Source organism: Mastigoproctus giganteus, chromosome 1 (genome assembly GCF_048544385.1).
Source record: "Mastigoproctus giganteus isolate SK-2022 chromosome 1, ASM4854438v1, whole genome shotgun sequence".
Lineage (NCBI taxonomy): Eukaryota > Metazoa > Arthropoda > Arachnida > Uropygi > Thelyphonidae > Mastigoproctus > Mastigoproctus giganteus.
In genome coordinates, this window is record NC_143575.1 from 19995698 (window position 1) to 20022515 (window position 26818).

General features: G+C 36.9%; 1 protein-coding gene across 3 annotated transcripts in view; it reads right to left on the reverse strand.

The window, feature by feature from the left end:
* Nucleotides 1–26818, reverse strand: part of LOC150090615 (uncharacterized) — a 458225-nt gene that overhangs the window by 14744 nt on the left and 416663 nt on the right. For all 3 annotated transcript variants that reach the window (XM_090371783.1, XM_090371775.1, XM_090371791.1), the window contains 3 exons: nucleotides 20381–20563; nucleotides 15672–15776; nucleotides 15351–15452 (listed from right to left, as the gene is read on the reverse strand). In XM_090371783.1, coding sequence (XP_090227909.1) covers nucleotides 15351–15452; nucleotides 15672–15776; nucleotides 20381–20563 — 390 coding nt within the window. The remainder of the gene's footprint in view (nucleotides 1–15350; nucleotides 15453–15671; nucleotides 15777–20380; nucleotides 20564–26818) is intronic.

Below are 26818 nucleotides of genomic sequence, written 5' to 3' on the forward strand. Positions count from 1 at the left end.
GAGCAATATGGCCTTAGTCGCTGATGTTCCTACAACATGGGAACAGATGTGATCATCATCGTGCACATGGCTGATTTTCATGTTGTGAAGACTGAAAACCCCGGTATAACTCACGGCTGTGGCCTGTTCTCTCTCTCTCTACCTGAGATAGGCTACAGTTCTATTAAAAAAAAGATCTTTTTAAATTCTTACAGATCGACGAAATGGAACATGTAGAGTGGCAAATCCAGACCTCTCCAAACTTGCAACTAGTTGTGAATCCATTTTGCCTATTCTAAATACTTATTCCTGCTGCATAATTAATGTGCTACTGCTTATTGTTGTAAATATTATCAGAGAGACCAGGGTCGGACTGGACGGAAAGATACATCTAGTAAAATTCTTGGAGCTTCATTCTCTTCTGGAACTTCGCTAAGGACCTCAAAATACTTCCAGATTCTACAAAAATGCTGAAATTTTCTCGGGGAGGAGTTTTTTTCCTTTCGACTAAGTCCCCGCGAGCGAACAAGACAGAAAATCGCTACCGTCGTCATTTAACTTATATTCAGATATCATTCAGGGTCATATTTGATACCAAAAAAAAAAAAAAAAAAAAAAAACCATAGCACAGAAGTTAAACATTTACTTAACATTGCTTATACAGGGCAAAGTCCATTTCTTCAATCTCAGCTAGAATTCAAAGATGAGCCTGACCTAGTTTTTTGAAACTTAAGGTATGCTCTGTCAGATAACAGAGTTTATTTCAGTAGTGGGTGAATCATAAGGCGGATAAAACAACCGTTTCAGTTCCCCTCGTCTGTAGCGCAAAATTTCTCTTATAATATTTTTTAAGCTTAGATTTTTATTTTAGAATTCGACTTATTGATGGGACAGTTATATTTTGTTTCCTGAGAAATTAATCATTAATTAATCGTTTAGAAATTCTTTATTCTGTGTAGAGAGTAAAGCGTTTCTTTTAACGGAACGTTCAGTGTTATTCTAAAAACAAAACGTTCTAGCATTCTTGCACGACCTGACGTAGCCGAGAGTGCAATAATACCCGCGTTTGAGTTGACCATGGTTTGAGCATCCACGCTAAATTACAGTAATAATTAGTATTCTTGTCCAAATGATTAACTGTAAACTTCTCTGACTTATGAGGTCGTGTTAGAATATAAAAAATATTTCTTTAAGAGTTCTTTGCCACCTATGCAGAAAATCAAAGTAAAATCATTCGGTAAGGAGTTAAATAAGTAACTGTAGAGCCGACCGGGCTAGCCGAGTGGGTAAAGTACCTGCCCGGCAACCCAAAGGTCGCGGGTCCGATTCCCGCCTCGGACTTGGATCAAAGTACTGCAAAAACCTTGGGAGGTGCAATATGGCCACAGAAGCCGATGCGCCAACAACTACCAAAATCAAATCAATCAGTAACTGTAGAAGTAAATTATAAGTTGATAATAAATAATTTAAAATCGTCAAGCGATCGTTTTCAAAAAGGCCAAAAAATATATTCAATCATAAAACATGGATTCCTGGTTGCTGAATTACAATTACTGAATATAAAATTGGCTACACTACATGATGATTAAGTTTTAATCATCATGTATCAGTGAAAAAATCCTCATTACTTTAATTATATGGAACTTTAGTGTCCCTGCTCAGGCCGAAATTGCAACCCCTCTACCACAGATTGAAAATAGCCAATAATTCACCTCGACAACAGGAATTGGACTTAGTTTTCACACCGTGTGAGGAAACAGCGCCACTATCCACCCTGTACTCACGAGGAGTAAATTTAATGTTATATTAAAATCTTAGTATTGAGATATTCGTTAATTACTGTATTAATGTTTACTTATGTTGGGTTATTTAGTTTAATCAGTACAGTATTTAGGGCCGTAAGGCGTCGATAAATCGTGCCTATCAGCTACGTGCATTCTCGTGTTGATTTTCTTGTTTGCGAGATGATAAACTGGAGTTTTTCGAAAGGAAAGAATTGTTCAACCATTGCTTAAGAACAACTAATTTGACAAATAAAACTAACAAAGCCTATTAAATTTACTTCCATCCCAAAAGAGATCGAACCCAGGCTTTTCGTACAGTGTATGGAAGAATGAAGATCGTAGCGATTAGTAAACTTGCGGCTATACTTACAGATAACATTAATGGGGGGGAAAGAGAGGAACAAATGAACTCGCGGGTAGCACAGTTTGTATAATCATCGTCCTACCAAACACTGGGCGAAAAAGAACCGAGCTCGAATCCCGTCAAATGACGCGAGGAATTTGAAGAAGACAAGCAGTAGCGAATGAGAATGTTCAGGCCTTTCTAAATAGGACACCATTAATAATAGCAAACGAGCTAAAGTTAATTCGTTTCCTATAATCTAGACTTACATACCGCAGTCATCATTAGAAACAAGGCTATATGTAATAACCTTATTGTTTTTTTCCTGTTCTGCTATTATATTCTTATGATTTGAGCATTAAACTTTTCTTATATCCAAAGTTTTCAAGCCTTGAAAGTTCATACCAAGCAAGGTACATATAGATTCATAGTTACTTTCAACCGGATACAGCTAAGAATCATACTTATGCAATACCTATAGAAAGTGAATGAAGTGAATCAGATCACTCATTGAACATAAGCTCCGCCTTTGCAGGAAATTCCGTGCTACATTGGTTTCCTGTGGTTATTTTGTAATTATCTGCGGAACCAGATCTCAAGCAAGCGATTCTGTTAAAGAGAAAAGAATAGAACCTCAGTTAAACTACAAACAGTTGATAACCATCTCCACTCCAAAAAATTCGACACCTTTGAACTAAGCAAACGTTAGAATGAATGCAGGTTGTTTCTTTTTTCTTTTTTCATTATTTTGCTGCAGTTCACTTTTAACCTTTCTTTCCTTTCCAGGTCTCTCTTTCTCTCTGTAGAAGATTCCGGTATTTGGGTAATCAGGTTTCCACCTGTGGATTACTTAAATGACGGCAGCTGAATGGGCCAAGAGGCTGCGAAAAGTCAGCCGAGGGCGAATTAGTCCTGCTAGCCTGTTCCTTGCAGACAGGAAAAAGCTGTCAGGTGTGAAGTGCTAAGCACAGGGTCAAGGCTGTGTCCCAGTCAGTGTCAACGGTCTGGTAGAAACAAAGCCCCAAGCGGACCTGATTCGCTGGCGCCGTTGTGGGCCTGCGCCATGGGTCTACTGATATGAAGCCAACCTACTCGGTGTCAGCTGCACTGTCCGAACAGGTTGGTCAGATAAAATGTACGACGCGTGGGTGGGGGACGGGTGGTTGCAGCCGCGTGATCTACCTTTTCTCGTGACGGTACCTTTTCTCTCCATTTGAAGAGAGTACACTGGGGCAAATACGACTAAGTAGTAGTAGTAACATTAATATTTTGTTAATTTCAGTAATTTTTAGCACAAAATTATCAAGCGTTTCCAGTTTTATTTACCACATGCATTCATATTAAAATAAATCCCTTACTATAAAATACCACATTAAATCTGCACATGATTAATTAATTTAGCATAATTAGTGAGCCAAACTTGTTAATTTGTCCCATTGGAAGTTTACGTTCGCAAAAAAAAAAAAAAAAAAAAAAAAAAGGAAAAACAAAAGAAATCTTAGTGTGTGGCAATTTTAAAGTGGTGCTTTACCGAGGCAACTAGTGGCGAAGCCCCCCCCCCTCCCCCACAATGAGATCGACGCAGATAGCAAACCTAGTTTACTCATTGCTGAGGTTATGCCCTAAACATTAGTCGGAGAGGTAGTGGATTTAAACATAAACGTCTAATTTACATGCTGAACGCCAGTACCAGTTTTGCAATTTCCTTGTGAATGTAATAATGTATTTATTATGAGATAAAATGGGATCCGCTGGTAGCCACCGATTTGTTTCCATAAAATATCAAATTTATTTCTTTACGACGGATACCCTTCTATCTGATCTGCCGCTAGATCGAGGTAGATGGGTATCCGTTGTATTTTCGATTGAGGTTAGACAACAGTCACCAAACATGAGTCAGAAGGCTTGACAGCGATACCTGATTTGAAATTCAAAACAGGTTCGATGATCTGTTTATTCTATTGCGTGTAAACTTAACAACCATACCATCTTGATAGTGACGCATTTAAAAGTAGAAGTAAAGCATTTTACTTCTACTTTTCCAAAAATTTTACTTCTACTACTCCAAATAATCAATTTGGAGCATTTCGGTGTAATTGGTTTTCTGTAATACAGATATAATCCCTCCCCTTTTTATAATAATTATACACATTAAGCATCCGGCAATATAATTCATTCAAAACAGAATCGAATGTACACGTGCATAGAATAGAAAGAAATTGAAAAAAAAAAAAAGCATGTGATCGCTTTTGAAAGCAGCATTTCGTGCTGTAAAACGTTAAGGAACTGCGTGTCAAATCAGAATTATTTTTTATTTCCGTAAGTAGGGTCGATAACAACAATTTCAACGTTTACCAGTAGCCATCTGCCGTTCCTAGGGGTGATTTGTAGCTCCCATTCTTCGTACTTTAGACGCCAATAATTTTAAGAATCGTGCAGTTAAAAACAGCTGTTTTCAGAAGGGTAAACAACTTGTCTGAAGCCAGTAAACATGATCATCCCCTAGTAGACCTGTTAATAGAGGTCGCTTTATTCACTACCTCCATCACGATTACTGTAACTGTCAAAAGACAGTTACGTCCACCGCTCACGGGGTCGGAGGGACCAACAAACAACTGGCATGGAAAAAATAAATACTGTAAATAAAGAAGAAAAAAAAGACTACTATCGTAAACAACTGAATTTCATAATAGAAATGGAGAGATGAGGAAAGGAACGAGGGGTCGTGTGCGCAGAGGGGAAGTATTAAAAGGACTGGCGGGAGTAATGTGGGTCAGTAAGGCGAACAGATATGCCTCGGGGCTGTGTATAACCCTCCGGTAATGGGAACACTGCGGTGGTTTGTAAGAACTCTAGAAAAGGGCCAATAGATTTTAAAAATTACACTTTCTATTCTAAATTACAAACACGAAATAAATTGCATAAAGTAAGCATAAAGTAAATATGATTACGAGCATAATATACTCGTAAGCTCATGCTTGCCATTGAAACTTCAAGATTCAATATTGAAAACATGAAATAATTAATAAAGTTCAACAGCATAAATAATAAATAAAGTTCAACAGCATAAAAAGATGAAACAAACAGAGAAGAAAGATGGTTCCATTTTAGCATTACACTAATAAACAAGTTGTGTAGGAGTTAGCAAAAGAATATTCGGAAAGTCTTGGAGAAAGATAAAGGAACGTGCGACAAGCAACTGCATACGAATTCAGAAGGTACTTGAGAAGAGCAGAATGGATCAACTCTTTCTTTTCATCAACCGGAAGTGGCCCACTGGCAGCTGGTGGACCTGGCACGTGACAAAAAAAAAAAAAAAATAAAATAATAATACTAATAATAAGTGCTTACAACAGGTTTGTCCAGATTATCAGAGTAAAGCATAATTGGTGGGTTTCTTGCAGGGAGATTCACTAACCAGGCCTGTATTACGGGAAGGAGGAGGGGACCTTCTTCGAAGCCTTAATGTTGATGAAAAAAGGACGTATAATTACTACCCTTTTAAAGAATATCTAGGATTTGCTTTTCGGCTAACATTTGCTTACAGATGGCATCACAGTTAACGAAAATATGTACTATTTCGGATCGAGACAAAAAAAAATTTCCAGAGTCCGCTAGAGCTACGAAAAAATCTCACAGCTATCACTCGCAAAAACCATTAACTACATAGCATTGTCTCCTCCTTAAAATTCCTCCTAAACGATTCTGAACATTCGTGATATGGAGAAATCCAAAGACCCTACAAAAAATAGGATGATTCAGTTAGTTAGATTCATTGGGAATTAAATCCGAAATATCTCCTACAGCATTGGCCAACCTTTTCCTACAGGGTAACACGTATGCTGGAAATGCTTCCAGGGGTGCATAGGGGGAAAGATTCAGAAGCTACTGGAATCAATATCCCCCTCCTCTACTGATCCACGCCTGTCGCCAACAAATGAGTTTGCTAATTATGTAAAGGAATTTGATTCTAAACAGATGTCATAAAAATAAAAAGTAAAAAATTTTACGTACGTTTATATAACATCGTTAACATCGATCCTTACAGATTCGATGCCCTGAGGAGCTCACTAATGCCCTACTTAATTTATGCAATAATGAAATTTAAATTGTATGTGTTTAGCTTCATTTCTAATTTTTCAAATCAGTTGTATAATGTTTTATGTTTTGTTGTTTCTTTTTTTTTTTCCACATCGGGGTGGAGTGACACTAACAAGAGCTACACGTGCCGTGGGTTAACCCCTCCTTGCTTACAACGTACAAACAATCACAACATATACACCACACATTTCTCTAAAAGTAAATTTAGTAAATGCCTAAATTGGGAGTTCAGTTCCACAGAAGAGACCTGAGGTGGGTGTTCAAAATGACTAATGTTCAGTATCCAGACATTATCACCAAAGTGCAATAACCAAACGGTGTACACCCTGCACAGAAATTGTGATGCATACGTCAATAATTTTCTATTTGAATTTCTCTATGTGGATGTCGTGGCCTACACTTCATTTTCGACACCCCCAGAAGAAATTCCAAGATGTTAAGTCTGCAGAACATCATGGGAATCCATTTAATTCGTGAAACGTGCCGGTCAAGAAGGCGCTGATCACAAATTATCCGTATATCGTAATCGTACATTTGAAAAAGCGAAATCCTGTTGGAAAAGAAAAGCTCTTCAATGTTATACATATCCTGAATATATACATATCCTTGCAAATATATGAGTTTTAAATAAAGGGCATCTCCCAATGCGTTGAAGTGAAAACAAACAAAATGGAGATGCTACTCGAATTTTGCAGGCACAGATTGTACTTTCTTATTTGCGAAATAAACCATTTCATAATTCTCGTAGCACAGCGCGAGCGAGGGTGCATAGGTACGTGCCTTGAGGGACGGAGTTCAAGTCCATGATTGCTAAATACGGTGCTGTTTCTTGTATTCTCTCTATCTGGTGAACTCCTCACACGTGTGGTCGCCCCGGAGTATAAACAGAAAATTTATTTATTTCAATCGACACAATGAGCCAATTAATAAGCTCGTTAAACATAATTTATTAAGACATTATTTTCCTTTTAAAAAAAGTTAATTTATGTAATTTTTTCAGCTCAAAAACCACTTTTATTATTATTATTAAAATTTACATTTCTCGATCAAGCAGAACTGTTGCGACACCTGGGAATATTTCACGTTGCACGAATATTATTTCGAAATGTAATAACTCAAAACAGAATTTCCGATTAACAATTAAAATTTGAATTAAAAATTCGTTACATGACGGATACAGTTGCACAAACAACAGTAACAATTTCTCGACGACCGTGTGAAGCATATAAAATAAAATTCATTTAAGCGTAAATGTGTAATGTAGTAAACGAATTTTAGTGCTGTATTAAAGTTGCTATTTTACAAGCCATTCGTTAAATACATGGTGGATTTTGGACCTGTTTTCAAAAACATCACCGGAAAACATAAACAGGGAAAAAGAAATCCTGTTGCGTCAAGCCTCATCTAACACTCTTTGTATTCCAAACCCATGTTTGCTAACATATGAATATCAGATATATATCCCTAATAAGAGAGAAACAAATAAGGGAGTAAATAAAAGGATAAAGAAGACATTCTGTTCGTTGTTTAACCCTCCCCGTTGGCACGTTACGAGTCGACATCCGGGAACCGACACACCTAAGCAGAAACTAGCCTAAATAAGCAGTCATCCTTTTCCTCTTTAATGGCGTGTGTGTGTGAGCGCTCACAAGACAGCACCGTAAGCCGCCGTTTTCATCATATAGGCTCTCTCGCAACACGCAAGCGCTTTGATAATTCACGGCAATGGAAAAGAGAGAAATGGGAGGGAGGGGAGTTAAAGGAAGCGCGGAGGCTGGCGCTCCGCAGAACTGGATTTCAATGCCAGTGAGTTAGTGGTTCAACGACACTTTGACTTTCCCTAGCTGAAGGTCGAAACATGCCGGCGCGCTGAACTCAGAGCGGAAAAGCGGCACTGCCTACGCAACGGTGGACTACAGGCAAACGTAATGACGTCATGGCAACTGTTTTATGGAAAGGCAAGTGCCAGTTTCACAGTCTGTTCCCCACGCGTGGTGGGAGGAAAAATCACATTTACATCTGTGATTGCCATACCCCTATTAAGGATTTGTTTTAAGTTACCTTCTTTTAGCAGGGAACCACTGTATCAGTGGGATTTAGGAAACAAAGGATGCCCAACATTCCGCCAAGCAACTGCTTATCTGTATATCTCAATGTCCACCACCCCTTCCACTTATTATCTCGTTTTCATTTCTAAATATTTATCTTTATGATAATCTGAAGTAAGGTGAGCTACAAAAAGACTCGCTTTTATGACAAGAGTAGAATAGCGGAGGAACAGTTCTAATTTTTGTATTATTTAAGTTTTATATTTATATATAAATTATATTTATCTTTATTTTCAAAGACTCGAAATGGAAAATTTCACGAAAACGGAACACTAATCAGGATGATACGTGCATATGGCAGTTAACGCGAATATCTGACATGAGTATTATTGGGTGAGCGGCGAGTACAAATAAGGAAAAGAAGAATCATACTATGTGATTCACGACTATGTCTTAACTTCAAGAGCAGTAATTTCCAGTTGTTGTGGTAGGATTTTTGGCGCATTAGCAACCCGAATATATTGCGCTGTATATCTTATCTCTGTAAACTGAGTGTGTTCTGTAGCCGATTTGCTTGTTTGCTGAACGAAAAATTGGCCTTATTGACGGGATTCGAACCCGGGCCTTTTCCACCCGATGTGGGGAGGGCTGTGCGTATATGCACTGTGCACGAGGGCGTCATTTCAGTGAAAAATGTCATACAAACATCCGATTTTCGAAGGTTATGGAGTTATCATTATCTGGATATTAAAAAATAAGAATACATTAACAAGTGATAATAAATATTCAAAATGGCCATGTTCACCTCAATTCAGATCCTGGTTCTTTTGTGGCTCTCACTGGTTACAGAGTTAGAGGTTTTTGAAGTTCAAGAATGATTTTAATAATAACTCGTGATAATTTCATTGATAAACACAAGTTGCCATGTGTTGTCAATGAAAGTGTAACTGGATCATTGCTTTCCTGGTCGACGGAGTGGTCCTGTTGGTTCACAATTTGCCACCGAGATCTCAAAAGTCAACTCCTTACATTTATATCTGGGGACGTATGAAAGATTCTCTCTATAAGATGATGGTGCGACCTCATTTGGAATATTGCATTCAGGTCTAGAGGCTGCATTTAAAGAAAGATATAACACTTCTGGCGAAGTGGGAAAAGAAGATGAACTCGATAGACGAAGATTGTTATTTGATTTTTAGGAGCATTAGCAACTAAGGCCATATTGCTCCGGGGATATGCGGTGGTCATTCCCTGACCTTTCCGCATCCTCCGTATTTGGCGGTCATGGGCTCGAACACCGTGTCTAAGCAAGAAGCGTGTGCTACGCACTGCTGCTCCTGCCCACCTGGCTACGGAGGCGCTGATAGACGAAGAGTGCTAAGCTTTATTTCTATAGATACGTGGGGGGATTTTACTGGAAGTTGCTATAAGGCACTGAGGAAGGATTATTCTCACTGGTGAATCAGATCAAAACCTGAGGGCAAACTATAAAATCTTACGAAGTTTAACTTTATGCAGTGTTATGCAATGTAGTGTGTGGTTCATCGCATTTCGGATGACGCAAGCAAATCGACCACAGAACACACTCAGTTTACAGAGAAAAGATATAGATGAATTACGCGGTCGATTACAAATGACCAGGATGTGTATTGAGAATAAAGGTAAATTGCAAATTCATCAATAAAATTTTTGCGTAAGTATACAAGAGCTCATTCCCCAGCTCATTCAATTTTCATTAAAATGACCTCAGAAATAAGTTCTTGAAATTAATACATGAAGGCGTATCTTTGCTCTTAATAAATAATCTTAACTTTTTTGATATAAATCTTCTTTTCCCTACGATTGGCAAATACTTATACAGTATGCAGACGAAACTCCATAAATAGTACATAAGATTTTCTTTAAAGTTCTGGACAAAATTTTTGAGATAAACCTACTATAGATACACAAAGTTACAATTCTCTCTTTGTAATTTCAGAATATAAATCTTCAAGAGGACGTAGGTGCTGACTCAAGGGTATTTGAACTTTACAGATGGAATCCCCGTTAAGTTCAATGATAATTTCGCGAGAATTATACCAGACGGTTTAAATCCGATAGAGATTTCAATCCAAAAGAACAAACTTTTATTTCAGTAGTATACAAACTTTAGTTTACTTCTAGCATCGAAAAATGCAAAGGAATGATGCCCATAAGGCCAGATAGCCACAAAAGAAAATATATTCATTACATTTTACACTGTCTGTTTACATTGAAAACCAACATTTTTCATTATAATCACAACTGCTTATACTTTACACCAGGGGTTCTTAAACTTTTGCTTTAAGCGAGCAAGATTTTTCAGCTTACAATATGTGCGAGCACCATATATTAAAATATAAATTTTCTTGCTTAAAGATTAAAAATGAATTTTTTTATTAATTTTTCAGTCGTATTACGCAAAAAAATTTTCTCAATTAAAAATTTTGGGCGCTAATATTTATTACCTTATCAGCGTGAACCTTGACTTTGAAGAGATGATCGCAAATTTTCTTCCAAATGTGATGTCAACAATCTTGTCCTTTGTTTGTTTTTGATATTGTTCATTAATGAAAAAGAACTTTCACATATGTATGCTGATCCAAAGAGAAAATACTTTGAACGCTTCTTTTTGTAATAAAGGAAATTTTTTGCAGTCGGAAGAAACCCAGAATTTTAAAATAGTTTTGTGTTGGAAAAGACAAAAGACAACTGCATATCAACAAGTTCTAACTTGGCAGCTGCTACTTCATTTTTATTTAAAATTTGTTCCAAGTTAATGATTTCAAAATTTCTGTAATTTAACGTTAATTCAAATTTTGGGAGGTACTATTTCAAGTATTCAAATCTTTCCTGGAATTGGTCACTAAGGTCTTTGATTACATTCATTCCAAACGATGGGCACACCCCAACAATTTCCTCCAAACATTTTTAAGAGCAGGAAAATGAAGCAAATTTCCTTTTAAAACTTGATTCTAAAACACTTGAAGTTTTTATTCAAATGCAATAATCAATAGCTATTGATGTACTCCTACATATACTTTCTAAATCATGATAGTAAATTAATATTCTTTACATTAAAATTGCGCACAATTGTAAAAAAGTCTTGACACTTTTAACGACTTCATATTTATTCGTTTATTTTCAAAAGTTAGGTACTGTTCTGGAAGAAGTAAATGACAACTATTTGTGGAATCCAGCATACATATTAACCTTCTGTTTATCATGGTCAAAATCAACTGCGTAAAGTTGTATTAGATATCATTAATGTCAACTGGCGTCCAGTCCACATCGAAGAAACTTTGTTCGCTGTTGGTTTTGTATGTCATAGCAACCGCACGAAAGACTGGTTTATATTAGCAACAGCAATACTTCCTCTACACGTGCCGCTCAAAGGTGAAGGTTTTACACGGGCATATGAAACCGGGAAAAAGAATGGCGAAGACAACAACCTTCTACAGGAAAGTAGATGCTGTTCGATTAATATATGTGAAGCAGGTTTGAAAACAAAACGCACTTCGTACATGGAAGTTACTACATATGCAGTAAGACTGCGCCTTAAATATGGACAACTTCCAGAGAATCTGTTCGTGAAAATGCATATACAGTACTTGATAATAAGTTAAATGGAGCTGAAACAATTCTTTTTATCATGTTGCATAACTTTAAAGTGGCCGCCACTTTCATAAATTTTCTTTATCTGCTATTGGAGTAATTGCATTTATTTTTAAAATCTCCTTTTCATTATTACTAACTTACTTTAGATGGCGCTACGTGCAAGGCAGAATAGATCATTGTCGTTTGGCTCTCTAAAGCCAAACGACAATGATTACAAATACAGCATATTATTATTATATTTTATTTAATTATCTTTAGGTAGTTATATGCTCTATTTAACTGCATAACGAATATCGGTGCTTTGTAATTACTATAAATGAAAATTTATATTCGTGAAATCTCTTTGCTTGCACAATATTAATTTTAAGTGATACTCGTATCTTTGCGAGTCGTTTGGTACACTTCATTATGGTCTGCTGACCTTCGTCCCATTCGGATTAGGACACGTAGGTATAAATGACACTGTCAGGATTAAACTACTAGTGTCAAACAAGAGAGCAATCGTTTATAGTGGAAGCAGCTGCCTTTTCGGTGCGAAATAGCTCAACTGATGATTAGCGTTGCTCGAAAACACTAATCACTAGTGGATACTGCTTCGTTCTCCAGCAGTTTGCCGTTCTTTGAACTATTTAAGTATACTTAAACCAATCCCTCTTTGCAGCCCTTTCATGGTCTCCTTTTAATCTCTTTTAAGTAAGCCACAACCAACTGAATCATGACCTACAAACCACACATGGGAAAGGTTGTAGTGAAGGAGTTAAAAGGAACGCGAGGGAGGAGTAGGGGAGCAGGGGAAGTTGTTACCAAAAGAACTGGACAGGCAGAAATCCCTGTGTACTAGGAGGGACCATTGTCCATTCTACTATTGGTATTTCCCATCCCACCCTCACTTGGACTGCGGTTTGAAAAATAAAAAAAGAAACCTACTGCCACACTGAGCTATTTCCGGTAGTGGATGCCCTCCGGTGGACCTGTTCTACCACAGCTTCACGGCTCACTAAGGGCAGTTTGAAAAACGTGAACAGTTCTCTCTTTCACATTTCAATTTCGTTTCCATTTTCTTTTTAACTACCAATTCTTTCTCATAGGCATGCTATTTGGTATTCGTCAAATTAAAAAGAAAAAAAAAACAATCCAGTTTGCTAATCCAGCTAAAAAATATATATTTTTAGAAGAGCGCTCTCGAATAAAATCAAATTCATTTATATATTTAAATAAGCAAATGAAGTTATACACAACTTTCTTTTAAAGTATATATATATATTTTTTTTACTTTTACCGAGTAAAAATGTATATAAGAATGTTACTTATATACTTATATTGATAAAGATGAAATGCACAAGGCATAATTATATTATATAAGCATGTTCTAAGACATTCTTATATAATTTAGAACATTCTTATATAAGTTTATATACTACCCATTTATAATATAAAAAACATGAACAAAACATATAAATTGTCAATAAAACATAAAATAATCACATCAAATAATTTAAATGGCTAATATTAATTACGATTCAAATTACTACCTTTATTCTCAATCATTGGCATTACTAGAAAGCAATATTTACAATGAGACTAATAAACACCATTTGCAAAAAAAACTATTTTAGCACACCCGAATATATTCTAAACAACTTCAATCACTATATACTGTATACATACACTTTCAATATTATCATCTCATTCATAAATCAATACAAACAAAAATACCCAACATACTTAGATGTGGTCAGCAAGATTAGTGACAGCTAAGACAAAGTAAAAACTTGAAAAAAAAATTAACTTCAGCATTATACGAGAATTCAGGAAACACTAGTGTCATTTCTTATAATGTAGTTATTTTTCCTTAAATATAATCACCGCCCATCTGTACAACCGGGAAATTCCATCTGCAGACCGGTTTTGATCGATATCTGCAAGAGAGTTATTACAAGAATCCCTGTGTTTTCAAACTGTCAACAGCGGAGACGTTCTTCACTGGGGAAACAAGTCGAAGTTGCAAAAGAAACGTAAGCGATACTACTCGTTGCCTATGATTGTGAAGACACTCTTTGCCATGCTGTACCTGGCGGGACAGCACTATGGATCGTTCCTTCAGCATCATCTACAATCTAAACTATGTCGAAAGTGGAGATATTTGTTAATCACATCGTCCACTGTCTTGCATTACAATATGCGAAGCCAATGAGATGATACCTATCAAGTTACTTCTCGGATAATAGAACTGATAAACAATGAAATTTTCACATTATCCACCATACTCTCCTGGCCTGAGCACGTACGACTTCGACTTTTTCCCCAAAATGAGAGAACCGAGGTCGGGACTTTGACAAAAGGCAGCCATACATCTTACACGCCACAGATCTCTTGCAGATATCGAAGAAATCGCTCCAGAGTTAGATTTTCCAGTCAGCACGGGGCGGGGGGGGTGAATTATACAGATATGTAATGATTATATCAAAGGAATGTGACTAAGTGATCATAAATTGCGCTTTCCTGTTATTCGCTTGTTGCCACTACTTTTACCTCAACCCTATAAGTGAATTCTTTCACGATTCAAATTTGCAATTTTCTGAAACCAAAACAATTCAAAATTACTCAAGTTCCTGATTTATGATTTGACTAACTGATGACAACATTGTACAATTCTGTCCCTCTAACCATCACTCAAGGAACAAGCGTGTGTAGTGGTCGTTACCAGTAACGTAGCTACCCTTTTTCGGGCCCGGGGGCAAAGAACATGTTCGGACCCCTACTTAATTAATGAAAATTGCAAAAACAGGAGACAGCCAAAGATGCCGGGCCCCTAAAGGGCCCGGAGGCAATTGCCTTGCCTGCCTACATGGTAGCTACGCCACTGGTCGATACCTTACGTATCATAGAACGGCTTCAATTCCGAAAACATTTCGCATTAAAGCTCGCGCAATTTTAATATTCCGTTCCTTGTAAAATGGTGGGTTCCCCCCCGTAGCATCGTACTTACACTTCCCTTATTTATTTTAAGGAAAAATGGAACTGTTTACACTTTACCCTTGGCCTCGATAATGACAGCCAATGAACTCTTGGTGGTTTCGGTGATTGGCGCGTCCCCTATGGTGCACACCAGTAACCTAGTTTGTAAGTCACGTTTCCCCCATTAAACTTAGAAGACGGTTTCTCGTTCTGCAGAGAATTAATGATCCTCGATGCATCGGGAAGTAAGTAAAGGAAAATGGCTCTACTTCTTTTAAAAGAGATTAAGAGAATAAACTATTAAAGTAAAAGGGATATTGTCTAGTCTGCCCTGTGAACACTATTGTCGATGACCTAAGAAGATTCCAACGAAAATTTATGGAAAACCCAAAACAGAGATATTACAAGACTAATTCCCTTTCCCATAACCAATTCGACCATCAGAAGAGATGCATAACAATTCAACTTTATGAAGATTCTGCAAACAAATGGGGTACTTACATGCAGAAGTCACGTGATTGTACCGAGTCTGCGCACTCATTTGACAATAAGGTGACATATAAGACAAGCCACTTGGCGTAGGAGATTCGGAGGCAGATGGAACTACAAAAAAGAAAGAAAAAAAGTAGTAATTATTTGTGTGCAAAAAGTATATTTAGAATGTTACCAAGACAATGCCAATTTTTGTAATCGAAAAAAAAAATCAGTTTTAGCCACAATAATGAATATAGTTTTAAAATTCCGAACAATAATTGGTTACTGCTAAACTGGTATGCATGGCGAGAAGAATTACAGTGAAACAGGGTAATCAATCTTACTCACTTGGAGTTGTCTGTAACCTTGGTTTGGTCTCATCGTTGCTCATGTGTCCGCTACTGCTATCGACATCAGAAACCCCGCTATCAGCTGGACTCGGAGGAAGGGAACCTGTTGAGAGATAAAAGCACTGTGTACAACACATCGTTAGACCAAGATTCTACAGAGAAATCAGGGTAAAAAAAAAATGTAAATAACTCACATTTATGATAAATTGATGAATACAGAATTGCGCAACCAATGGCTTGTTTGTTGGTATGGCAAAATTCAATAATAAGTGAGTTGTCGAAGGTGGCTTAGAGAAAGGATAATTGGTGAATCCAGACTCTCCCTAAGATTATGCCAAAAAAAAAAAAAAAAAAAAACCATTTCTCCACTCAAAAACTTAAAATTATCGGAAGATACAAAAGTTACCTAGAAATAAAAGGTAACTTTTATATCTGTCAGTTATGTCAATCCTCAACCCATTTTCCATTATTATTTAATTTAGAATTTTATAAAAAATAACAATAACAACACAATAACAATTTATTGTGTCTATGTTATTTTATAAAAAATAACATAGACACAATAAATTATACTTAAAGTACCAAAAGGTATGATTTACTAAAACTATCAAACGGAAACAAATTCGGACAGGAGCAGGCTGGCTGTAGTTGACCAACAATTAATACCACTTTTTGCGAATCTAAATTCATCTCAAGCCGTTGTAACTCAGAAGCGCCATCTTACAGTAACGAAAAATAGCTGATAAATCTGATTTTAATAATTAAAATTAAGGAGGTAATTCAATGTATTTATTTACAATCAATTTAAAGAATCCAAACCCCATTTTTATTTGAAATTATAAAAAAAAATAAAAAATAATCACATAATGAAGAAGGTAGCAGTATCAGTTTTAGACCTCTTATGAAACGAATTTCACACACCACCATGGCATTGTCTACAAGCAGATTAAAAGGTATTATGAGAACAAGAGCGAAAGTTATAAGTCAAAATCACCATTGGATCCCGTAATACATATTGTATGAAATGAAAAACTAATGCCAGGTTAATTAAAATAAAGAATCCCCAAGCCGGTTTTAGACCTAAATCACAGCAATGTCCTTGGGTTCCCAATTCTCTACAGCGTGTTCCGAACAGGAAATCGGTGTTTCCAAACTTCCGCCGTTTTTCCTATTTCTGGGTAGGCAAGTGGCAGAACGGAAGCTTTGGCTCGAATAACTGTGCCCACTGCTCGCTATGCGTCGCTGCTCAACAAACGTGCTGTTATCGAAGATTTTCAAGGGTACAGGGTAAAAGCCCTGTCTGGAGAGAATCATCAGTACCGCTGGCTGACCTTGACAACGCGCGCAGAGGTATCACAGCAACCAGGCATATATGTTTGTGAATAGAGAAGCGGGATCGTCATACAGACGAACTTTAATCAATATCCCAGGCTCGCGCCGAACAACGGCACTGTCGACGGAGACAGTTCAGATAATAAGACAGACAAATTTTCTCTTTATCCTCCCAACGCACCACGTTTCAAATACATCAAACGTTCATCATATTTCTCATAATTATAACACTCAGAATGTTTGCAGAACGAATAATTATCAGCATTATTACAGTATCCATTTAAACTGATTTTCCAGTAAACAATATTAAGGGGCTATTTCTTCTTATTAAAAAATAAACTTATTAAAAGATCGTTTTTAATAAGAATATCGTTGTTGCAGAAATTTTATAAAAATTAGAAGAGAAATTCGGAATCGGAATTCGTTTTTGGAAGAGAAATTTGGAATCGGAATTCGTTTTTGGAAGAGAAGTTTGGAATCGGAATTCGTTTTTTGGAAGAGAAGTTTGGAATCGGAATTCGTTTTTTGGAAGAGATATTTGGAATCGGAATTCGTTTTTTGGAAGAGATATTTGGAATCGGAATTCGTTTTTTGGAAGAGATATTTGGAATCGGAATTCGTTTTTTGGAAGAGAAATTGGAATCGGAATTCGTTTTTTCTAAGGCAGAAAAAAACGAACATTTATTTTTTTAGTTTTAACCACTATACAGGCTTTGAGCTAGGAGGGTTACGGATTTGTGTCCTATTTTGATTATAGAAAGTCAAAATAATGTCATAAGCTAGCTGAGTTGGATTTCTATAACATACGTAATTTATCATTAATATAGATTTATGCGTACACGTAATTTATTCATGGAATTTTTTTTATTTCGTTCTTTCTTTTTTTTTTTTTTGTTATTCAAGAGCCCATAGCGTGAATAAAGTCAAATGATATAAAGCACGCTATTTGTGTCGCTAATCTATCACGCTATCTTTAAAACATTTACTAAAAACAATGATAACCCCTGTTCGGAGGAAATCAGATCTTCCCAATAAATGTAAGCAAACTGATACAATTATACGTTCCATATATATCTGTACGAATTTCTTTTTCTTCAGAATCATTACGATGAAATATAGAAGCAAAATCTTCATCATAACTCTTATGATAAAAAACAAAAACCTATAATAAATGATGCCATCTAATGACAGCTTTATTTACAGGTATTTACAACTTTGCTTTCCAAAATGATAAGATGGTGTCACACCGGGGATGATAAAAATTAAGAGTAAGAGAAAAGGGATGAAAAAGAGGCTTTCAGAACTTATACAAAAGACTGTATGAGAATAAGACTGAAGATTAATGTGTACGGTAGAAACTACACGGAAGCTACTGGATTACAAAGCAATTGGAACCAGATGTTATGTACTTGTTACGGGTCATCCTAAAGGAAGTATACGTGTTGTTTCCTTCGTGTCGTGGTGAATGGGGCGAGTATGTTCAAACGAAACATATTCAACAGTTGTGAGGTCGAATGATGTCACGTTCGGTAACAAAATGTTAAAAATGTCTAAATTCAGCTACGGAAATTTTGACTTATCGAGAACAATTACCCACACTTCACATCTGGCCTACGCTAAAATGGAGAGGTAAAAGAACTGTTCACTCTGCTAATCCCAACAGCCGTAACGGTCTTTAGTGTTCCCCGTCAGCTCTTCCGTTGTATACCTCCTCTTCCCTGTACCTTGATACTCATCATAGTACGGCGCCTCTCTTGAACCTTGGTCACCTTAACACTTCCTGGTCTGTAGTTTAGAACGGCTGCCGACCCAATTTTATTGTGTAGTACTTGAAGTAGATGGTGTTCTATAAGGCTTCCGCTCGCAGTTCGACATCGTCATTATATTGTAAACTGTCCTCCCTCTAGCGGTAGAAAAGGAAGTTACTACGATTCTTTCTTCCGCAGGGGGCACCATTTCCGTGGTAGATTATGAGCACAATATTAATGTTTCATGGTCAGAAACAGTCTTTGTATGGAACGTTTAAAAGAGGACAGGCGTCTCTTTTGTTCGATGAATACATAGGCTGACAGCACGTGTTCGCATTCTTCTCCATCTGCTGTTGCATTGAAGAAAAAAAGAAAAAAAAAAAGGAAAGCTAACATTTCCTAAAATAAATAATCTTCAGTAAGTAGTCTACCGATCGTAATCTGTCTTCCACTTATTTTTCTCGACCTTTTTTTATGAAACGATTCCCATATTTTTCCATGTTTCGTATTTTTGTGGTAAGGTCTGACCAATAGTTTAATCTAAAAACACCTTCCTTAAATCTTAATACATGGTTCAGAGTTTATTAGCGAAAAAGAAACTATCCCACAAGATAAAATTCTACTAATTTCAAATTTATTTTTAAAAAGCACAAAGCGTCTGGTTTTAAAAGAGAATTCTTTTGTTGGCTTCAAAAACTAATATAAATGCACAACACATCAGTTGTGCAATCTACCAATTCCTTGATTGATTCGAATAATCGACGTTCCACTGGTAATTTCTACTCCATGGAATTTTGCGCTTCATCATGATACCAATCAGCAGTATCACTTGAACAATAAAAGTATTATGTACACCAAACTGTCTATAAACGACGTAATTTTAACGTCAAATATTTCAAATCTTGTATCCCTATATGAGAACTTTATTTATAAATGGAGAAAGCCGGAAGAATTATACTGTAATATGAAGGTGAAAGTGCATACATCATCCTTATTGTAAAATCAATACTTGAATCATGGGGGTGGCAGTAAATAAAACTTTGCAGTCGGCTTTTGATTATCATGATTATGGAAGATTGTCTTGAGGAATATATATTAAAATACGCTAGTTGCAAGAGCAAAAAAGGGTAAAATTTCAATCGACCAAGAGTAGAATATGTGTCAAACTGTTTGACACTTTTGTCAGCAGTTCCACACGCTCTGGGAAGAGGGTAAAACAGAAGCTATCAGAGAATAAACATGGTACACATATGGGTCTCTGCAAGTGTCTGTTGCTGATAAGACACTGCGGGGAGTAAGAGGATATTTTGGTACTGTCAAGGTCGCAATATTGGGGGAGATAGGTTAAGGGACAGGATGTAAGAGGTCACATAGGAAAGTAAAGCTGAAGTGGTGGTCAAATCATATAATAAGACCACTGTCCTAGTTGAGTTCTGGACAAGACGAAGTTTTAGTTATTTACTAAGCATTTAAAGAACTGATTTCTCTCGTCTGATATCGAATAACAATAAAAAAAGTGTTCACTAATACTCTCATGGATGCATCTGGAAGTGGTCTAATCTTTAATTGTCCAAAAATTAGAATTTTTGATGAGCATTAAAAAAAATAATAATCAAATTCTTCTTACCTGTGGTTGTATTGCACATAACAGGCTGGGCGCAAATGGCAGAAGAATACTGCAGATGTTGAGGAGCTTGCTGCAAAATATGCAGCAGTGTCTTGGACTCGATCAGCGAACGCATTTGTAACAACGCTTCCTCAGCTAACGTCCTGTCCCGAGATTCAGTTCCTCCACCAACACATCCATCCACTATAAAGAAAGAAGATGCAAACTTAGACCTTGTTGGAAGTTTTACATCTCATTTTTATATTAAAAGAGACAAAGTATTACTAAATAGCTTAGTGGTAACGCTGCTGAAATATTTTTCTTATAGTCGCTGCCTTGTAAACTCTTCTGACTCTACGTAACCCGCCAGAAGATAGAGTTCAATAGACACTTTATCCTATTTTACAGAAACTGTTTTTCGGAAGAAACATGGGAATTAAATAATTTAATTTTTCTAATTATTTCCATAATTATATCATCAGTGTAGTATGTATGATCTGAGGTCAATATTGGTATTAGACTCGTTCATATTGACTCGGGTAGTTAAATATCATTTATTCGAAGTATTTTAAGAGGTATAATTGTATTTATTGACAGAATTTGATTAAATGTTAAAAAATGTAGCCTGTTGAGAAATCAGGTAAGGGATTAAGCGGGATACACTAGTTCTTGGATTAAAAATAGAAAATTTCCATAGCGCCCCGTGGTAGCCCACAGTACTTGAACACTCTCTTCCTTGCTCCACTCAATAGCAAACCATGACCACCACCCGTGGAATTCAGGGATGTTTTATGGCGGGCACACTGACGCTACCACTTCCGCATGAGGAGGAGTAAGCAAGAGGCGAGACTCATGAGATGTCTGAAGAGGCAAAATCAATCATTCCAAGGACCCTGCCGTCGCCCGAGGGCGAGAGTAGAGGTTAGTAGGTAATCGACATAATACGTGACACCGTTGGAAAATTTCACTGGATAAGCATTAGTGTGATATGTCCTACATACATTTTCTCTCTCTCTCGCTACATAGGTGTGTCGAGAGAGAGAGAGATTCAAAGGACATACCTGATGCTTTCATTTCTCAATGTATTGAAATTTATTCTTAAAAATAGACATGTTCAGACGTGTTCTCTTTTTACGAATCATTGTTCATGTAATTGTGGCACTTATTGCAGGGCACAGACACAGAAATTGGGTAGAGCAATCAGAGAGGTAAATCGTCCAAAGTTTCGAAAAATAATTTAATAGTTTTATCTCCCCACATCCGAATCAAATTCTGTTTACATTTTGATATTAATAAAATCTGTTCATTACACCAAAAATTTTGATAAAAATCCCGTGCTGTAACTAGGTATTTTTTTTTTAAATAATGAAAACATGGCAGTCGTGCTCAATCGTTTTTCATATTTCAAAGTTAATAGGGTAAAAATAAATAACCCAACCTGCAGGTAATCTAGTTAGGTTAAGATATTTACAAGCCAACGTATTCCCAAATTAAGATATTCCAAAACTCTAAGTAATTTCAACGAATAAAATCACAAATCAAAACGGTTAATTGAGTGGCGAATCAGATGAAAACTAACTAGTAAGCCGCCATCAGAAAAGCGGTTCGCCGATAGAGCCAGGAAAAATTAAAAATTAAGTTACATAAAAGCAAATAAAAGTACACCTATAACAGAGGCTGGGTTTTCTGTAATAACAAATAACTACCTACTTCATCAGCGAATAAAATACACTTAAATAGTGGGTGGTTTTACATTTATGTAACTGTAGACGCATAGAGTCAGACGATTATATATATAATATTATTTTTAAACTATTTTTTGTGCCCCTGGTTTTGATGCACCCTGGGAAGGTGCCCGCCCTATTTACACTTGTAACAGAGGCTAGAAGAGAAATCATCTCTACATCATTTGTACATCCATTTTTACTAGACTGACGAACAAGCAGACAGCTTCAATAACGTAACCCCCTACCTTAGAAGCATTTTAAAGATGGCTCTTTAAATTTCCCTCTCTCCTCCAAATTAAAAATTCTAGCCACTTCCATAAGCATTTTTTAACACCACACTGATAACAATTTTTCCCTCTTATTAATATAAATGAATGATACGTAGGTGTGATGCGAGTGTTCACCCTGATCCACATACCCCATGACTATCAAGGTCACTGATGCTAATTCCGTGGCTGACGAAGTAAACTACGGACGCTATTTTCAGTGTCTAGGTCTGTGAACTTCGTTCTTTAGTTTCCCTTGGCAACGTTCGTTACCACGTGATTGTATTACTACACACGTGGAGAGCGAGCCAGGACTGTTACGTTTTCATATGTCAACACACTTGAGTCGAGACAAGGACCATCTTTCGCATGCATACTACTATCGGATCTATTTATGGTGCCCAAGGCGAATCTAGTTGAACCACCAATCTTCCTCTCGTGCAACAGGAAGAGACGGCCACAGACTACGGAAAATGAAGAGGAAAATTCCAGTTTCATTGGCCTGAATTTCAGCTCTGTTAAAAAGCGTTCAGAGTATCGTACACAGTGACCAAAATAATCAGTGGATTAAGAATAGTAACAACAGGAAGCCCTATCAGGGCTGTTACTGCCAGTTCAAGGGCCTGATGTAGTGGAAACAATGTTTTGTTCCTACAATAAACCTATTTAGTGTCGGTAACACTGTTATTAGGTTACAATTTCTTTGGCTATTCAACTCTTGCCTCTCGGAGACGGTAGCAATATTGACAGAGGATTTTGAAGCCGTGAGAAGGAAAAGTGGCTCTTATTACTGTTTCGTAATGCTCTGTCCTTCTGCAGCATTCTGGACTTTAAGTAATTGGAACATTGCGTACATGAAAATAGATTTCAAATCAAAGATCTATTTTGATACTTCTGCATGCGTAATCGGTTCATTATAATGAATAACTTAAATGAATCTCAAAGCTTTTTGTAGGGATTCATCACTAGATTTATTTGATGGTTAAGTGAGCCTAGTGAAAAGTGGGTTATCCGACCAATGTACCAATAGGGAAAAGTAACTACTGTATATTTTAAATACAAAGTCGGAAATGTCAGCAAAAGTTGACTCCCCTGTGTTTGAAGGAAGAAATGAATAAAAAACTTTTTCTAATAATGTGATCGATATGAAACTGCGTATATAATTTAACCCAAAAACATCGGAGGGGGTGGGGGAGGGATAAATTACACCCTGTTTCTCGTTGCACACACCCAAGTTCGGGAGTAACACCATACGATAACTTCGTTGTATCTGATATTGAATAAATTCAATACGCTTGCCTTTCAAAATTATTCGGGTATCAACACTAATGAATAAAAGGTCCAATCGTTATATGCAAGTACAAAATATGACTATAAAAGCGCCAAGACAGTACCAGTACCACATTTACTGGTAGTAATAGTTGGTATGGATCCTTGCGAACTTATCGGATTTCAAAGAGACTGTGAGCTCTGGTGGAAGACTTAGAAAAGACGCGGATAAGTACAAAAGTAATGTCCACGTGCAAATAAGGTAATCGATGGAAAAATGTAATAAGAATATATTTGCATATTAAAGAAACATTAGTATTTCGTTTAATAAATTTACTTCTGCATTTCTGATTGTTTGAAAAGTGGACCAATTTAATTTTAGATAAACGTTAATGATATAGTGCTATAATGATATAAACACTAGTGATATAATGCCATTGATTTCCGAATTTTCCTCCAGTAGGGAAAATTTGTGTCCTGTTTCCATGAAAACAAACTATACAAACCCATGCATATCGAAAGAAGGAAAAAGAGAGGCCTCCCAAAACAGATTTAAAAAAAAAAAAAAAAAAAAAAAAAAGAGCGCCATGGTAAGCATTTTGTCCATGACCCAGATAGCGGTCGTTCAACAGGAAGCGTGATAGAACAAAGAGCGGGGAAAACATGGAACTGCTGAGACTAGTTCTAAGTTGGGGAGGTTGTCAAGGTTGTCTGATGAAGCCACAGCGACGAGCAGTGGGAGAGGGGGCGGGCAGGGGCAGAGAGAGCCACCGTATGGAACTTATGATTTCTAAAGACCATTTAGACTAACGGTAACGTATATCGCAAGTTGGAAGATGAATCCAGTTACATTCTTTCGGAATATTAATTGCTGCTTCAAAATTAAAATCATCATTAGGCCTGTTTTTTTTTTTTTTTAATGAGATTGATATAGTTAGCCTCAAGCAGCAAAGGTGTGTGGAATCTTCCCCCCCCCCTCTCCTGGTAACTCCGGATTTTCATCCCAAAATCGGGAAAACCGAAGCAGAATATACATTCTGCACTCTGCACTGTTATATAAGAAGTAGATAAATAAAAATACAAATTTCTTTAGTAACGTGGGACGTCCAAAGTTTATAGCCACAGCTTTGAATATATATATATATATATATATATTTTTTTTTTTTTTTTTTTTTGTATTCCCAGATGCCATAGTAAGGAATGATTTTGCTACACCTTTAAGCATAGCACAGCAAAAAATCGAAGGGCATCCCCAACAAAAGTATCGGTGGCCTTCCAAAGTAAACATAAGACTGCTTTCAAACACAACAAGGAGTTACAATTTGAAAGCAGTAGCAAGCCTGTTCGCAAGAAGTTGCCTCGATATTGCACCAAGGAACAAGTCACCGTCATAACTAGAAATGAAAGCTGCTGCCGCTGTGACAAGTTATGTCGATATTATTGCTACTTCATCTGGAGAACAGACGCCAAAAAATGAGAAGGAAATCATATTGGAACTGTCCCGGTGATGGTGCCTTATTACAATAAAATGATAGTAATGCAATATAGAAAGAATACTTGATGAGAATCAACCGAAAGAGCAAGCTGGCTTTAGGACAAGATTCTCAACTATGGATCACCTTCACGTAATATCACAGCTAATGGGGAAAGCAAATGAATATAAAACACCATTATGCCTGGCATTTGTGGATTATGAAAAGTCATTTGAGTCCATAAAACAATGTTCCGTGCACTAGAAAGACAAGGTATAGACACCCCATACATTATGATTTGAAGAAAATATGTGGGAACGATGCCTCCTTTATTAGACTAGACACAGACAGTAGGAAATTTAAAATTGAGAAAGGAGTTCGACAAGCTGTTTACTGCTGCCCTTGAGGAAGCTTTCAGAAGATTAGACTGGTCGCAGAAAGGAGTCAATGTGAATGGAGAGTACCTAAACCATTTACGATTTGCAGATGACATTGTGGTCATAAGCCATGATCCCAAAGAATTAGAGGAAAATCTTAATCAGTCATGTTGAATTAGTAATGATTTCGGACTAAAGATGAATATGGCTAAAACAAAAGTAATGAAGAACAAGTATATGCCACAGAAAGGGATATAATGATTGAAGAAGCAGTAATTGAAAAGGTGGAGTCATATACTTATCTGGGACAAGTCATCAGCTGTAATAATGATAAATGGCTAGAAGTCACGAGAAGAATAAATTTTGGATGGATAGCATTCAGGAAATATAGTCACATACTGAAGAGCAATATCCCAGTTTGTCTGAAACGTAAAATAATGAACCAATGTATACTCCCCACCATGACTTATGGAAGTGAAACTTGGGCAATCACCAAAAGAATGGAAGAGAAGCTGAGAACTATACAGCGAAGAATGGAACGAAGAAAGAATTATATTGGGAATCAGACTGTTACATAAGAAGAGAAACACATGGATTAGGCAGCAAACTCGTAAAGGACATTCTTATCAAAACTAAAGAACTAAAATGGTCTTGGGCAGGACACATATCTCGAAAACATGATGACAGATGGACTAAGAGAATAACAGAATGGTACCCAAGAGGAGCTAGAAGAAAACCTGGAAGACAGCGACAGAGATGGACAGATGAAATTCATGAGTTTGTGGGTAGTAAATGGATGGCCAGTGCTCAAAACAGAAGGAACTGGAAAGTTGCTGGAGAGGCCTTCATCCTGCAGTGGATTGAAAATAGCTGATGATGATGAATGCAATACTGGGGCAACTGGTAGTGAATATGTTGTATAATTGGATTAAACCATTATAAAGAAACTGTTTCTTAATGCAAAACTCTTATCAATGAGTTTAAACACGTCATGTGCATGAAGTGTAGAAACTTATAAACTACAGGCAGTTAACATTATTGAATTAGAGATCAGAGCAGATAGCGAAACTGAAAGTCCAAAATACACTGCGTTAAATCTAGGGAACGCACCGCCGGTAGGTGGTTATTACTCCCAAGAAAATATTTTCCCTCCTGGGAAATTAACGTGTTCACATAAAAAATCTTATTATAGGAATATTGCCTTCCCATAGCGCAGGATTTAGGCCAGAGCGGGCCCCTTCGTAATATTTGGACTCAGAAGCGAGTTATATCTCAGTACTTTCAACTGATTTGAGACCCCATGAAGGTCGGGAACACAGTATCCCATCTCCCATCCCCTCTCCTAATC